The sequence below is a fragment of the Agelaius tricolor genome, unplaced genomic scaffold, assembly GCF_023055355.1.
Source record: "Agelaius tricolor isolate 1412-34295 unplaced genomic scaffold, bAgeTri1.0.p SCAF_36, whole genome shotgun sequence".
NCBI classification, from domain to species: Eukaryota; Metazoa; Chordata; class Aves; order Passeriformes; family Icteridae; genus Agelaius; species Agelaius tricolor.
Window position 1 is genome coordinate 6,412,080 of NW_027269296.1, and position 16,535 is coordinate 6,428,614.

Sequence of the window (16,535 nt, forward strand, 5' to 3'; positions counted from 1 at the left end):
GCTGCTCTGGGGGATGTCCTGAGGCTGCTCAGATCCCACTGTTTCCTCTCTGTGCTCAGGGAAGCTGCTGGCAAAGCTGCACCACATCCCATGGTGAGGAAAGAGCCATGCCAATGCCTCTGCTGCCCAGGGGAATGGGCTTCCAGCACAGGATGGGCATGGACCACTGAAGAGTCCAGAGGAGGACACCAGGATGGACAAAGGGATGGAGCAGCTCTGCTGGGAGGAAAGGCTGGGAGACCCGGGGTTGTTCAGCCTGGAAGAGAAGCATCTTCCAGATTGTGACCAAATTGTCACCTTCCAGTGCCTGAAGGAGCTACAAGAAAAGTGGAGAGAGATTATTAATGAGGGGCTTGGAGGGACAGGAGCAGGGAATGGCTGCCAGTGGCAGAGGGCAGGGCTGGATGGGATCTTGGCAATTGTTCCCTGGCAGGGTGGGCAGGGGCTGGGCTGGAATTGCCAGAGCAGCTGGGGCTGCCCCTGGAGCCCTGGCAGTGCCCAAGGCCAGGCTGGAGCACCTGGCACAGTGGGAGGTGTCCCTGCCATGGCAGGGGGTTGGATTTAGATGATCTTTGAGGTCCCTTCCAACCCAAACCATTCCATGGTCCTGTGATCCCAGTGATGTCTGCTGTCCCTCCTCCAGTTTGTCACAGCTCACGGAGCCACTGCAGGAGACAGCCAGAGGCTGGCAGTGAGAAACGCCCTGGAGAAGTGGAGATAAACCCAGGATGGATTTATGGGATCCACAATAGTCTAAATCCAGGATAAGAGACACATGGGGCTTCTCACTCTATGGGGTCAAGAAGGTTTTCCCCAGAGCCCAGGCAGCAAGGAATGTTTTAGTCAGGAAAATGCTTGGTAGACAAAAGATTTTTGGTTTTGGCAGGCACGGGAGGTCAAGGGTCACTGGAAGGGACCCCCAAGTGCCCCTCTGTACCCCCCTGCCACACTGAAAATGAGGATGGAGTTCAGGAACCTGCAGGAACTGCAGCCACACAAACGCCCAACAGAGCTCTAAACCAGGAAAAAGGAAATTCGTGTTTGGTTTAAAAACCACCTGGGTTTTCCCCCCAGTCCTTGGTGCTGAGACGTGTCACAGCCCTGCTCACATCCCCACCCTCCAGCAGCCCTTTGAGGCAGCTGCCAAACCCTGCAGGGATCTGGGCAGAGAGAGCAGGAGCAGGGAGAGAGGCTGAAGGGTTAAAAGGTGAGAGCCTGGGGAGCCAGAGCTGCTCCCTGCAGACTGGGGAGGCTTGGGCTGAGGGGATGGAGCACAGAGCTGGGAGCTGCTGGGATCTGAAAATTCCTGTGCCTCCTCAAAGCAGCTCCAGGCAGGAGAGTTCAGGTGGTGGCAGCTTCACCCCAGAGGGGAGGTGGCAGTGATGTCCCTGCTGTCCCTGTGCTTGAGATCCAGCTGGGAAGGAGCTGCAGGATCCATGGGCAGCACTTGCAGGGCCTGGAGGAGCCTTGGCCCTGCTCAGGACATGTCACCTGCAGCACCTGTCCCTCCAAACACCCCAAGCAGCCACAGCCAGGGCTGGCCCTGTGTGGGGTCACCCTGATGCCCTCAGGAGCTGAAAGAGAGGCCAGATGGAGTTAAGGGGAATAAAGTGAATATTTATTGCAGAGCCTTCAAAGGCCACACCCTGGCAGTACCAGAGCCACAGTCGTGGCCCTGCCCAGATGGCTCCAAGATGGAAGCAAAAGAGAGCTTGGTCACAAGAATTCACATTTTTATAAGTTCTGCTCCATTTGCACATTGGAGTTCATTGTCCAATTACAGCCCCAGCCCATGCAGTCCCATCCTTCTTGTTTTTCTCTCTCCAGCCCACGGTGTTTGTGCTCTTGGGCCTGAGATTTGGATCATTTGTCCTTGGTGCCCAGCTGGAGCAGGAATTGTTTTGTCTCCCTGCTCTGTGCACAGAGCTCACCATCCCATGATGTGAAGCCCAGACCCACACACTAAAGCAGCACAGAACCTGAAAAAAAAAAAAAAAAGCTAAAATCCGAGGCACCAAGCCCAAATTCCCAGCTGGACCCTTCCCCCACCCACCTGCTCTGTGGGCACCAGGAGGGGTGGCAGGGACACAGGGGCTGTCCCAGGGGAGGGAGGCAGACACTGCCCGGGGGCATTTCCCACCCGCTGCTGCCACCTTGTCCCCAAATGCTGCCGTGGTTGGAGCGACAGCAGCTCCTCAGAGGGGCTGGTGAGGCTCCCCTCCTTGGGGATCATCCCCCGCCCCGTTCCTCGTCCCAGATTCTGTCATTAACGCTCTGAACAGGAGGCTGATTAAGGTTTCCAGCTCGTTTGTTATCATTAAGGACATGGAGGCTGGCTTTTCTCAACAGGCAATTACGTGACTCAGCCCTTTGGAAGCCTCCTGCCCTCCTGTCCGCATGACTTCTCACAGCCCCACGGCGTGATTGCATTTCTGGGGAGTGATTTCCCTCTGCCAGCTCCCTGCTCTTCATTTGCATTGCATCAGCCCTTCCTTGGAAAGCTGGAGAAGGGATGCTCTGACTTCCTCCTGCTGCTCTGACAGGATCATGGAATCCTGGGATGGGTTGGGTTGGGTTGGAAGGGACCTCAAAGCCCATCCAGGCCCATGGCAGGGCCACCTCCCACTGTGCCAGGTGCTGCCAGCCCCAATGTCCAGCCTGGCCTTGGGCACTGCCAGGGCTCCAGGGGCAGCCACAGCTGCTCTGGGCACCCTGGCAGAGCCCAAACCTCTCGAACCAGGCCTTGCCAGGCTACAAACCCCTGTGGCAAATGGCACTGGGGGCACCTGGAACCATGCAGGAAATCATTCTTTCCTTGCCTTTCTCCATTTGCTGCAATGGTTTTTGGTGCTGGTTTCCATCCTGGATTGAGGAATGGGAATGCCAGAGTGGTTTGGGTGGGAAGGGATCTTCAATGCCAGCTCATTGCAGCCCAGGGCCACCTCCCACTGTGCCAGGTGCTGCCAGCCCCAATGTCCAGCCTGGCCTTGGGCACTGCCAGGGCTCCAGGGGCAGCCACAGCTGCTCTGGGAACCTGTCCCAGGGAAGAATTTCCTCCTAATATCTAATCTCAATCTCTCTCAGTTGAAGACCATTCCCCTTTGTTCTTCCACTCTCTCTCTCTCTGCAGAAAGTCACTCTTCCTCTTTATCAACATCTCCAGAGCCAAGCTGGGCTGGAGCACAGCATTGAGACCAGGGGACCCTCCCCCTGCAGCCAGAGCTATTTATTAAAATTTCTGTGTATATTGGACAATATTTACCATTCCTGGAGCAGAGTCACAGAGCAGCAAAGCTCTCACAGGGGTGAGTGGGGACTCACAAGGGTGCTGGCACTACCCAGGCTCCCCAGGGAATGGGCACAGCCCCAAACCTGCCAGGGCTCCAGGAGCCTGTGGACAGCACTCCAGGCATGCCCAGGGTGGGATTGTTGGGGGTCTGGGCAGGGCCAGGGGTTGGACTGGGTGATCCCTGGGGGTCCCTTCAGCTCAGGATATTATGAGACTCTCTAATTTTGCAGTATTGTTCTGGCAGCTGGGTTTTCCTAGTCTCCAACCCCACTCTTTGCTTCCAGCTCCTCAGACCTTATTTAGTGGTGCTTAATTTCTCCAAATTGCTCTTGTCCTTGTCACACTGGAGAGGGTGACAAGGAGCTGGTGCTGCTGGGGTGGCCCTGGGGCCCTCCCCAGGGCACAGCTATCTGCTCCCTGCACCTTCCAGACGTTTCCTGTTGTGTTCCCAGCTAAGAGAAATCAACAGCCCCAAAACTGTCACATTTCTAAGGCCACCACCCTGCCAGCTGCACCCTCCTGGGCTCAAATTTAGGAAATAGCAGCGTCACATTTGCCTGTAACCCTAATTCAGCCCCCTGAGGCTGTGCACTCCTTAAGTACAGGTTCACAAATGAGGGGTTTTTACATGACACCCCTGGCCCAGGCAGGGCTGGCTCTGTCCCAGGGCAGAGAGGGACAAGGGGACCCCCCTGTCCACTCCATGTGTCCACTCTATGTGCCCGCTCCTGGCCAAGCTGGAAGGAGCCTCAAGGGCAGAAGTTTGGTGCTTGAAATGTTTTGCTTCTCCTCTGTCTGAGCAATTCTGCAGAAACCCAGGAGGGTTTGTTGGGCAGTGCAGGGTGAGGGGTGGAGGTTGAGCCTCTCAGCTCCCAAACCCAACCCCTGCTGCCACCAGGGTCCCCCCAGACCCTTCCCCAGCACCTCCCGTGCTGCCCAGGGTTCCCTGGTGCCTCCTCCCTCTCCCCTGGCCCAGCAGAGCTCCTGCCATCCCTGTGCCATGCACACCTGGGCTTTGGGCACAGCTGTGCCATCCCTGCCATCCCTGTGCCATGCACACCTGGGCTTTGGGCACAGCTGTGCCATCCCTGCCATCCCTGTGCCATGCACACCTGGGCTTTGGGCACAGCTGTGCCATCCCTGCCATCCCTGTGCCATGCACACCTGGGCTTTGGGCACAGCTGAGCCTCCTGCCATCCCTGTGCCATGCACACCTGGGCTGTGCCATCCCTGCCATCCCTGTGCCACACACACCTGGGCTGTGCCTCCTGCCATCCCTGTGCCCACACACACACCTGGGCTGTGCCTCCTGCCATCCCTGTGCCCACACACACCTGGGCTGTGCCATCCCTGCCATCCCTGTGCCACACACACCTGGGCTGTGCCTCCTGCCATCCCTGTGCCACTCACACACACCTGGGCTGTGCCATCCCTGCCATCCCTGTGCCACTCTCACACCTGGGCTTTGGGCCCAGCTGTGCCTCAGGGCAGGTGGAGGCTGCTTCGTTCCACCTCTCCTTGCCCCCGGCTCCCACGGCTGTGCCTGGGGCTGCTGCTTCTCCCTCCTGCTGCAGCCCACCCTGGGCACAGCCTGGACACCTCCTGTCACTCCTGGCCCTCCCAGCCCGAAGGAGCTGCCTGGGGAGCAGCTGGAGCTTGATGGTTTCACTGGGTTTTTTTGCAGAAAGGAGAGAGATGCAGCTCCCTGGGGCCAGGAATGATTTATCCCAACCCCATTCTGCCCTGCCCCACATCCCTCAGCTCCCTCATCCCCCCTGGAGCTCCCAGCTCCTCCCAGCTCCTGCTGGAGCTCAGGTACCGCCGGCTCGGGAGCCAAATCGCCTCGGTGTAATCTGGAGGCAGCAAATCCCAGATCCGTGCTGAGCAGGGCTGAGCCACCCTCTGGAGCTGCCCTGCCCCTCCTGTGAGGCTGGAGAGGGAGGAGGGCAGGGAGCACCCCCCGAGAGGTGACCCCAGGTGACGCTTTGGGGTGGTGGAGGCACCGTCTGGGGGTTCCACTTGCAGATCATCCTTATAATTTGTAACTTTTACAGTCAGCAGGAGCCAAGCTTTGCTCTCACAGAGGGACAACAGATCACAGGCACCTCAGATCCCAGCTGGGAGGGTTTCTCAGCCAGTCCCAGTTGCCTGATTTTCCCTGTTCTTGCAGCCATCCAGGCTGTAACCTGGGATTTACTCGAGCCCACACTCAGGTCTTGCACTCATGGTGGCAAAGGGATGTGAATCCTTCTGCCACTCCTGAGGCCTTCCCCTTCCCCTTCCCTTCCCTTCCCTTCCCTTCCCTTCCCTTCCCTTCCCTTCCCTTCCCTTCCCTTCCCTTCCCTTCCCTTCCCTTCCCTTCCCTTCCCTGCCCTTCCCTGCCCTGCCCTGCCCTGCCCGGGAGGTGCTGCCTCCCCATCCCCTCCACCTGCAAACCCCCCTGGCTGCTGTGGCAGGAGCAGGGCAGAGCCCTCAGGGGTGGATGGGGTCTGCAGGGCGAATTTGGGAATCCTGGAGAGCCCAGAGCTGTGACCAAAGCTCCCGGAGGCAGGAACAGCACAGGGAATCCCATGGCCAAGGGCAGGGAATGGTGCAGGAAGACCCTGGAGCTTCTCCTGCCATCCGTGCCAGCTGCCACCTCCCCCTGCTCCCAGCAGTGTCCCCTGCCCTGCCCACGGTGGCTCTGGCACCAAATCCACCCTCACTGCCCGCACCCAGCTCCAGCTGCCTCCGCCCCGTCCTCAGCCCCGCCCTGAGGCTCTGGGGCTAAACCCGGCTCATTCTGAGCTGGATCTCGGGCAGGACCTTGCTGTGCTCAGCGAGGGCATCCTGGCTGCTCATCCTGGGGACTGATGGGGCCACATATTTACATTAATATTTATATTATTTATATTTATATTTGCTTATGTTTTCATAAAATATATATTTGCTATAGATATAGATAAAGACAGATAGAGATCTTGAGAGTGAAAAATTGTGCCTGTGCTGTGGCTGCACCACAGCCAGCAGAGAAAGCCCCAGATCTGTCACCAAGGCAGGAGTCACATCCATGCAGTGCCCATCCAAGTGTCACCTTCCAGCCAGGACCAGAGATGATGGGAGCCCTGAAAAGGGCATTTCTCTGGGGATGAAGGGCTGGGGACTTTGGGGACACCCAACCCACATCATGACATGAGTGATGTGGTTTTAGGAGGATGTCCTTGGGGTTGTCACATCTCGACCTAGCTGGGATCCCTGGAGAGCCATCCCTGCTTGCTCAGGGATGTTCACTCCATTCCTGTTTGCTCAGGGATGTCTGTTCCATCCCTCCTTGCTCAGGGATGTTCTCTGTCACCATGATGTTTTCTGAAAAAATCCCTTTGCCGGGTTTCTTCTCCTAGGAAGTTGAGAAGCCTTGGAGAAAAATGCAAATAATAATTATCTGATTGTTTCTCCTTGTGTTTTGCTGCTTTGGAATGTGGTAGGTGATTCTTTCATTGGTTCAATGTGAATTGTTTTCTTAATGATCAATCACAGCCAGCTGTGTTGGACTCTGAGGAATCATGGGTTTTTATTATTCATTCTTGTCTAACCTTCTGATGTATCCTTTCTCTTTCTTTAGTATAGTTTTAGTATATAATTTCTTTAATATAATATCATAAAATAACAAATCAGTCTTCTCAGAACTTGGAGTCAAATTCTCACCTCTCACCTCGTCATGGGGACCCCTACAACACCACAACAGTTCTCTCCACCCCTCCTCGCTCAGGGATGTTCTCTACACCCCTTTTTGCTCAGGGATGTTCTCTCCACCCCTCCTTGCTCAGGGATATTCTCTCCATCCCTCCTCACTCAGGGATGTTCACTCCATCCCTTTTTTCTCAGGGATGTTCTCTCCATTCCTCCTCACTCAGGGATGTTCTCTCCACCCCTCCTTGCTCAGGGATGTTTGTTCCACCCCTCCTCGCTCAGGGATGTTCTCTCCATTCCTCCTTGCTCCCGAGCCCAAGCAGGAAGGATCAAACCCCAAACCTGTCCCTTGATGATTTAGCTTGGTGAGAGCACCTCAGAGCTCCGTTCCCCGGGTCCCAGTACACCTTGGAGCTCCCAGCTGGCTCCCCACATCCCCGAGCCCTGAAAAGCGGCTCTGTGCCTTTGTTGGAGGCTCTGAAAGCGCCTTTTTTCCTCCTGAACATCTGGGCCTCGCCGGGCTCCGGCGGCTGCGAGAGGCAAAATTCATCCTTTGTTGCTCCTCCGCTGTTTCTTTGCCGGGCTGGGGATGGAAGAAAATCAGCTCGTGTTTCTGCTGCCCTTGCGGGCACGGCCCGCTCGGGGCTCTGCACGGAGCCCGGGCACTGCTCGGACTCGGTAATGACAGCGCAGCTCCGAGGGGAGGGGACAACGCTGGGAGGGGACAGGGGCTGTGTGAGGGGACAGCGCTGGGAGGGGACAGGGCCTGTGTGAGGGGGACAGGGGCTGTGTGAGGGGGACAGGGCCTGTGTGAGGGGGACAGGGACTGTGTGAGGGGACAGGGCCTGTGTGAGGGGGACAGGGGCTGTGTGAGGGGGACAGGGCCTGTGTGAGGGGGACAGGGGTTTGGGGAGGGGACAGGGCCTGTGTGAGGGGACAGGGGCTGTGTGAGGGGGACAGGGACTGGGAGGGGACAGGGCCTGTGTGAGGGGACAGGGGTTTGGGGAGGGGACAGGGGCTGTGTGAGGGGACAGGGACTGTGTGAGGGGGACAGGGGCTGTGTGAGGGGGACAGGGACTGGGAGGGGACAGGGGCTGTGTGAGGGGACAGGGACTGTGTGAGGGGACAGGGGTTTGGGGAGGGGACAGGGGCTGTGTGAGGGGGACAGGGACTGGGAGGGGACAGGGGCTGTGTGAGGGGACAGGGACTGTGTGAGGGGGACAGGGGCTGTGTGAGGGGACAGGGGCTGTGTGGGGGGGACAGGGGTTTGGGGAGGGGACAGGGGCTGTGTGAGGGGGACAGGGGCTGGGAGAGGACAGGGCCTGTGTGAGGGGACAGGGCCTGTGTGAGGGGACAGGGACTGTGTGAGGGGGACAGGGGCTGTGTGAGGGGACAGGGGCTGTGTGAGGGGGACAGGGACTGGGAGGGGACAGGGGCTGTGTGAGGGGACAGGGACTGTGTGAGGGGACAGGGGTTTGGGGAGGGGACAGGGGCTGTGTGAGGGGGACAGGGACTGGGAGGGGACAGGGGCTGTGTGAGGGGACAGGGACTGTGTGAGGGGGACAGGGGCTGTGTGAGGGGACAGGGGCTGTGTGGGGGGGACAGGGGTTTGGGGAGGGGACAGGGGCTGTGTGAGGGGGACAGGGGCTGGGAGAGGACAGGGGCTGTGTGAGGGGACAGGGACTGTGTGAGGGGACAGGGGTTTGGGGAGGGGACAGGGGCTGTGTGAGGGGGACAGGGACTGGGAGGGGACAGGGGCTGTGTGAGGGGACAGGGACTGTGTGAGGGGGACAGGGGCTGTGTGAGGGGACAGGGGCTGTGTGGGGGGGACAGGGGTTTGGGGAGGGGACAGGGGCTGTGTGAGGGGGACAGGGGCTGGGAGAGGACAGGGCCTGTGTGAGGGGACAGGGCCTGTGTGAGGGGACAGGGACTGTGTGAGGGGACGGGGCTGTGTGAGGGGGACAGGGGCTGTGTGAGGGGGACAGGGCTGGAAGGGGACAGGGCCTGTGTGAGGGGACAGGGCCTGTGTGAGGGGACAGGGGTTTGGAGAGGGGACAGGGCTGGGGACGGGACAGGAGTGTGAGGAGGGGACAGGGACTTGGAGAGGGAACAAGGACAGTGTGAGGGGACAGGGGCTGGGGGGGGGACAGAGGTTTCGGGAGGGGACAGGGTTTTGGTGAGGAGACAGGGGCTGTGGGAATGGGACAGGGTTTTGGTGAGGAGACAGGGGCTCTGGGAATGGGACAGGGTGTGTAGGGAAGGGGACGGGGACCGTGAGAATGGGACCCGGGCTGTGCAGAGGGACCGGCTGGGGCCGGAGTTCAGAGCGACCCCCCAGACTCCCCCGTGTCTGTGAGGATCAATGCAATGCCCACACTCTCTGGATTTTAAATCTGGGGTGCCCCGATGGTTTTTTGGGGCGCTGCACCCGTGTCCCGGCTCCAGACTCGGCTGGGGACGGGGTGGGGACATCACACGGCACAGGTGACATTTGGGACAGCTTTGGCCCCGTCACAAGAATTCCCCCTGCTGCTCTCAAAACACGATTCCGGCTCTAAAACCAAACCTGCGGTTATAAACTCGGACTTGTGCCCCAAAATTAAAGGTTTTAATGGAAAACCACTTTAAGGAGTCCATTCCAGCCTCCAGTTTGATGCTCTCCCGCCCTTCCCAGGAGGGCGAAGCTGCAGCTCCGCCACCTCCGGAGAATGTCCCGGTGTGCCCGGCCCCGCTGCGGAGCCTGGTTGGGCCGGGCCGGGCTGGGCTGGGCTGGGCTGGGAGGTTGTTGGGGAAGGGGCAGATCCGTGATGGGGGAAGGGGAAGGGTTCGCCCCTCCCACCCAGCTGGGGAGGAGCGCGGTGGGATGGACTCCCCGGCTGGGGGGGCCGTGGGATGCTGGAGCGCTGTGGCCGTGGAATGAACCGACCTGCAGAGCTGTCCCAGCCCTGGAGCCTCCGAAATCAAGGACCTGGAGCTGCTGGAGAGAGTCCAGAGGAGCCCACGGAGCTGCTGCAGGGCTGGAGCCCCTCTGGAGCCAGGCTGGGAGAGCTGGGGATGCTCCCCTGGAGAGGAGAAGGCTCCAGGGAGAGCTCAGAGCCCTTGCAGGGCCTGCAGGGGCTCCAGGAGAGCTGCAGAGGGACTGGGGCCAAGGATGGAGGGACAGGAGGCAGGGAATGGCTGCCAATGGCAGAGGGCAGGGCTGGATGGGATCTTGGGAATTGGGAATTGTTCCCTGGCAGGGTGGGCAGGGGCTGGGCTGGAATTGCCAGAGCAGCTGTGGCTGCCCCTGGAGCCCTGGCAGTGCCCAAGGCCAGGCTGGGCATTGGGGCTGGCAGCACCTGGCACAGTGGGAGGTGGCCCTGCTGTGGCAGGGGTGGCAATGGATGGGGTTTAAGCTCTTTTCCCAATCCAAACCATTCCATGATATAAGATGGGGAAATCTCGGGCATTCAGAGCCCTGAGGAGGGAGGTGACAGTGTTAAGGAAGGGAAAAAGAGAAAAGGAATTTAAAAAAAAATTTAAAAACCACCCCCACCTTAATCACCTGAACTGCCTGGGGAAGGGAAATGCCCCGAAGCAGAACAGCACCAGCTGAAACTTTCCTTTGACTTTTATAATTACAGAATAGAAAAGAAATCCTCAATTCACGTTACAAAGACGGGCTCATAGAAAACCAAGCCAACGGAACAGAAACACCCAAGGTCCTGGAGCGCCGTGCCCGGCCCCTGTGGAGCCCAGGGGAGGGAGGGAGGGAGGCTCTTCCCCAGAGCTTTAACGCAGTGAGCTCTTCCTGCTGCTTCCTGCTGGGCTTGGGAAGGGTTGGGAGCAGGGGAGTGTCTGCCTGTCCATCCCATCCCATCCCATCCCAGAGCAGGTCAGTGCAGCACCCTTGGTCCTGGAGAGGAAAATAAACCCCAAAGATGCTGCTGGCTCCAGGGCTTGGTGATGGGGATGTGTACTGGGGGATGAGGGGGATCACTGCCTGAAAAAAACACGATTTTCCATGGAAAAATAGGGGCAAAGGGTGGAAAATTATTGCCTGTAGAGTTCACAGCTTGGCTGGAGCTGGCTCAGCCCATCCCAGCTCCGCGCCCTGGCACTTCCAGGGCTCCCTGTTGGGAAGGGCCAAAAACCATTCCAGGGTGTACAAAACTCCCCTGGCACTGGAGGAGAAACAGCTGGGAGGTGAAATCCACCCAAATTCCCCAGCTCCCTCCCAGGGGGGCAGGGTGGGCCTGGGAGCAGATCCAGGATCCTGGAGGAGCCACATCCCACAGAAAGGAGAGTGAGAAGGTTCTGGGGAGCTGGGACGCTCCAGGAAACTCCTTTTTTTCCTTCCACTTTCTTCCAAGGCTTTTCCTTCCCAGCTGATCTTCCTCCTGCAAAGCAATCCCTGCCCAGCCCATCTCACACCCCCCAAAATCCTCCCCCAGTGCCGGTGTCCCTGTGCCACTGGAGCTGATGGATGAATTTGGCACCGAGCCCCCCACGGATGAAGGGACCAGGGTGGGACCCCCAGCCCTGGGTGAGGTTTGGGGGGGCCCTGGGGGTCCCAGCCCTGCTGAAGGCACGGTGTCAGCCTTGGGGGGGGGCCCAGCTCAGCCAGAGTCTACTCAGGCACTTTAAATTAAATAAAAACCCAAAGAAATTATTGGAAAAAATAATCCCAAAGCAAAACCCAAAACATTCATCAGATCGTTCCAAGGGCCGGGGAGGGGCTGGGCTGCGGCAGCCTCGGGGCTCCCAGCTCGGAGCAAGGCCCCCAAAACGTGGCAGGGAGGGGGTGCAGGGTCCTGTGTGTCCCCGTGTCCCCAAATCTGGGGTCGAGGCGATGCTGATGGATGGATCCGACTCCTCGGAGCGTCCCAGAGCGAGTCCCGGCACTGCTGCTTCATCCCGGTGGGAGAATTCCTCCCGGGAGCACCAATCCCGTGCTCGGAGCCAGTCTGAGCCAGATCCAGAGTGTCAGGACATTGTCCCGAGCCCGCCTGTCCCCAGGGCGGTGCTGTCCCTGTCCCTGTCCCTGTCCCGAGCCCGCTCCGCTGCTCCAAGGAAAAGCCAGGCTGGGACAAACACATCCAGCGGTGTCCCGTGAGCGCTGCCACCTCCGCGCTGTCCCCGTGTCCCCACGGCGGGCAGGGGGTGCCCAGGGGGTGGCACAGCCCCCGCCATGTCCCGGGCTGCAGCAGGGTGGTGGCCCCGTCGCGCCGGGGGTGGTGGCATCAGGGGGTGGTGGCACCGCGGGGTCCTGGCGCCGCTGGCTCCGGTTATCCCGAGCTGGAAAAGAGGGGACAGGAAGGGATGGGAGAGAGCCCATGGAGTGTCCCCACATGGGGACAAAGAGGGGACAGGAAGAGATGGGAGAGAGCCCATGGAGTGTCCCCACATGGGGACAAAGAGGGGACAGGAAGGGATGGGAGAGAGCCCATGGAGTGTCCCCACATGGGGACAAAGAGGGGACAGGAAGGGATGGGAGAGAGCCCATGGAGTGTCCCCACATGGGGACAAAGAGGGGACAGGAAGGGATGGGAGAGAGCCCATGGAGTGTCCCCACATGGGGACAAAGAGCCGCGGCCAGAAGGGGACAGTGACCCCCTGCTCATGGGGTCACTGCTCTCTTCCACCCCCAAAAATGTCAGAGAGCGGCTGGGGAGCGGGGCTGGTGTCCCCTCACATGGGGACAGCGTGTTCCTGGGGTTCATCCTTCTCTCTTCTTCGTGTGTCTATTATAATTTTATTTTTATTTTATCTTTTTTATTTTATCTTTTTTGTCTTTTTTATTTTTATTATTTTTATTTTTATTTTTTGGGGGGGTTTATTTTTTATTTTTATTATTGTTATTATAATCAGCATTGCTATCGTTGTTATCATTAATAATTTTATTGTTGTTATTATTAATACTAATAATAATACAGCTGCTACTGCTACTAGTGCTATTATTCTATTGTTGCTGCTATTATACTAGTGTTATTATTCTTCTTGTTATCTTTTGCTTAATTTCAGTTATTAAACTGTTGTTACCCCACAAGTTCTCCCTGTTATTGTTGTTGCTATTTTTATTTTTATTGATAATAATACAGCTCCTCCTACAACTATTATAACTACTACTATTACTATTATTCCTGTTATTATATATTCTTTAATTTCAGTTATTAAACTGTTACCACACAGGTTTTCCCTGTTATTGTTGATATTTTTCTTCTTCTTAATAATAATAATAATACAGCTCCTCCTACTACTATTATTCTTGTTATTATATTTTTCTTAACTTCAGTCATTAAACTGTTGTTACCCCCAAGTTCTCCCTATTATTGTCGTCGCTTTTTATTTTTATTAATAATAATAATACACTTGCTACTACAACTGTTACCACTATTACTACTGCTATTATTCTGGTTATTATATTTTGCTTCATTTCAATTATTAAACCGTTGTTATATCACAGGTTTTCCTTATTGTTGTTATTGTTAACAACAATATAATAATAATAATAATAATAATAATAATAATAATAATAATAATAATAAATATGTATAATATAAAATAACGATAATGAATAATGAATAATGACATAATATTATTGTTAATTAATAATAATTAATAATAATTAAAATAATTAACGATATAGTAAAATTATTATAATTAATAATAATTATATTGTTATTGTTATTATTCCCGGATCTCTTCACGTGTCCGTTAATTCAATCACAGCTAATTAGAAACTGCAGAATGAGCTGTAATTGCTGCAGCCCGGCTGACCCTGGGGACAGGAGTGGCCCTGGGGACAGGAGTGACCTGCCCCACAGAGCCAGGCCAGCCCTTGTTTGTCCCCTGGCTGGTGGGAGGAGCCCTCCCTGTGTCCCCTCCTTGTCCTCTCCGTGTCCCCTCCTTTGGGGACAGGGGCACCCCTGAGTCCCTGAGCTGCCCCTGCTGCCAGGGGAATGGAGCGGACATGGAAATGACAACTGCATCAATTAATTTATCAGTGGCTCATTAATGAGCTGCTGGGGACAGGGGGGAGCTGGCAGGGCGGTGACAGTGTCCTGGTGTCACCCAACACCCCAGGCCGGGTCCCTGGCAGCTGGGGCAGTGCCAGGGGGACACTGGGAGGGGCAGAGGGCACAGGGAGGGAACAACCCCCTAGGATAGGGACAGGGACCCCCAGGAGCCGAGGTGTCCCCACCTGGTGACACAGCCCCAGCCTTCTGTGCCAGCAGCTTTTGTGTCCCCTGTGTGTCCAAAGCTGCTGTCCCCAGCACTTCAAATCCAATTTTGAGCTGATTTCCCCAAATCCTGCAGCTTTCAGCCCTGACCCCTGTGCCATCAGGGTCTGCTGTGCCCCTGGGGGTGACATGGGGACAGGACAGGCTCCCCTGTGCTCTGAGGGGTGACATGGGGACAGGACAGGCTACCCTGTGCTCTGGGGGTGACATGGGGACAGGACAGGCTCCCCTGTGCCCTGGGGCGGTCAGGGTGGCTCCCCTGTCCCTCTGCCCATGGTGGCTTTGCCCAGTCCCACCCAGGCAGGGATGAAGGGACACAGGGGACGCGTCCCATCCATGGGACAACACTCCTGGGACCCCCAAGGTGAGGGAGGACACCCCAGTAACCCCCAGGATGTGCCAGGAGGTGCCAGTGCCACCATCCATGTCCCCACCTGTGTCCCACCCACACCCGGGGGGCTCCCAGGGAAGGAGCAGCCCCGTGCAGGGGGCACAGCACCCATGGGTGCTCCCCCCGACCCCATCAGTGTCCCCAGCAGTGTCACAGAGGGATTTGTCCCCTCCCAGCCCCTCTCTGCCTCCCCAATGGCATCGCCTGCCCTTCAATTTGCATCCAAGGCTTAAAATATAATTAATTTTTGGCAGCGGGCAGAGCCTGCTCGAGGTTAATCCCTTTAGATTTGCGAGCCTTATCTCGCTGGAGTGTTTATCGAGCTCGGCTTAACGGGGAGGGAGAGCGAGGAGGAGGAGGCGGCTGCGCTTATCAGGAGAGGGATTCTGCCCTGGGCACGGCGGGGGAGCTCAGCAAACAAAACCCAGCGAATAAAACCCAGCGAGCAAAACCCAGCGAGCAAAACCCAGTGAACAAACCCAAACCCAGCGAACACAAACCCAGTGAACAAACCCAGTGAACACAAACCCAGCGAGCAAAACCCAGCGAGCAAAACCCAGTGAACACAAACCCAGCGAGCAAAACCCAGCAAGCAAAACCCAGCGAACAAACCCAAACCCAGCGAACACAAACCCAGCAAACAAACCCAAACCCAGTGAACACAAACCCAGCGAGCAAAACCCAGTGAGCAAAACCCAGTGAGCAAAACCCAGCGAGCAAACCCAAACCCAGTGAACACAAACCCAGTGAACAAACCCAAACCCAGCAAGCGAAACCCAGCGAACACAAACCCAGTGAACACAAACCCAGCGAGCAAAACCCAGCGAGCAAAACCCAGTGAACAAACCCAAACCCAGCGAACAAACCCAAACCCAGCGAACACAAACCCACTGAACACAAACCCACTGAACACAAACCCAGCGAACAAAACTCAGCGAACAAAACCCAGTGAACACAAACCCAGCGAGCAAAACCCAGCGAGCAAAACCCAGTGAACAAACCCAAACCCAGCGAACACAAACCCAGCGAACACAAACCCACCGAACACAAACCCAGCAAACAAAACTCAGCGAACAAAACCCAGGGAACACAAAACCAGCGAACACAAACCGCGAGCGGGATCCTCCCCAGAGCGCCCGACCCTGCCCGGGTGGAGCCTGGGGATCTGCGGGGAGGATGCGCAGCCCCAAGTCTGGGCACACTGAGGGGCCTGCACCCCTGAGCACCCCGGCACTCACGTGTAGAGCGGCTGTAGCTGCAGGTGCGACGTCTTCTGGGGTGCCTGGTACCCGTAGGAGTCAAAGCCGCCGATGAAATCAACTGGAGAGAGCCAGGAGAGCAGCGGGGTGAGCCGGGAAGGGCAGCAGGGAGATCCCCGTGGGATGGGAACATCCCGGGCTGCAGCTGCATCCCATCAAAATGTGACACCCCAGGGAAATGCGAGTGCTCAGTGTGAAATTGGGAAACTCTCAGAGCCCTTGCAGGGCCTGCAGGGGCTCCAGGAGAGCTGCAGAGGGACTGGGGCCAAGGATGGAGGGACAGGAGGCAGGGAATGGCTGCCAGTGGCAGAGGGCAGGGCTGGATGGGATCTTGGGAATTGGGAATTGTTCCCTGGCAGGGTGGGCAGGGGCTGGGCTGGAATTGCCAGAGCAGCTGGGGCTGCCCCTGGAGCCCTGGCAGTGCCCAAGGCCAGGCTGGACATTGGGGCTGGCAGCACCTGGCACAGTGAGAGGTGGCCCTGCCATGGCAGGGCTGGCACTGGAGGGCATTTCAGGTCCCTTCCCACCCAAACCATCCCGTGATTTGGTGACCCTGAACCACCTCAGCATCCCAGGGATCCCAGTGCTGCATTCCCAAGGGAATAAATCAGCGCCACAAACTGGATCAGCTCAGAAGGGACCCCTGGGGGTCACCCAGCCCAACCCCCCGCTCAGGCAGGGTCCCCCGGGGCACTTGGAATTCT

The 16,535-nt window shown here is 57.2% G+C and overlaps 1 protein-coding gene across 1 annotated transcript in view; it reads right to left on the reverse strand.

Annotated features, from left to right (window-relative positions):
- Positions 1-10,550: 10,550 nt before the first annotated feature.
- NKAIN1 (sodium/potassium transporting ATPase interacting 1) overlaps positions 10,551-16,535 on the reverse strand; it is a 38,530-nt gene continuing 32,545 nt past the window's right edge. The window contains exons 6-7 of the mRNA XM_071453075.1: positions 15,811-15,892; positions 10,551-12,235 (exon numbers count right to left, since the gene is read on the reverse strand). Of these exons, the coding sequence (XP_071309176.1) occupies positions 12,226-12,235; positions 15,811-15,892 (92 nt within the window). The 3' untranslated portion in view covers positions 10,551-12,225. The remainder of the gene's footprint in view (positions 12,236-15,810; positions 15,893-16,535) is intronic.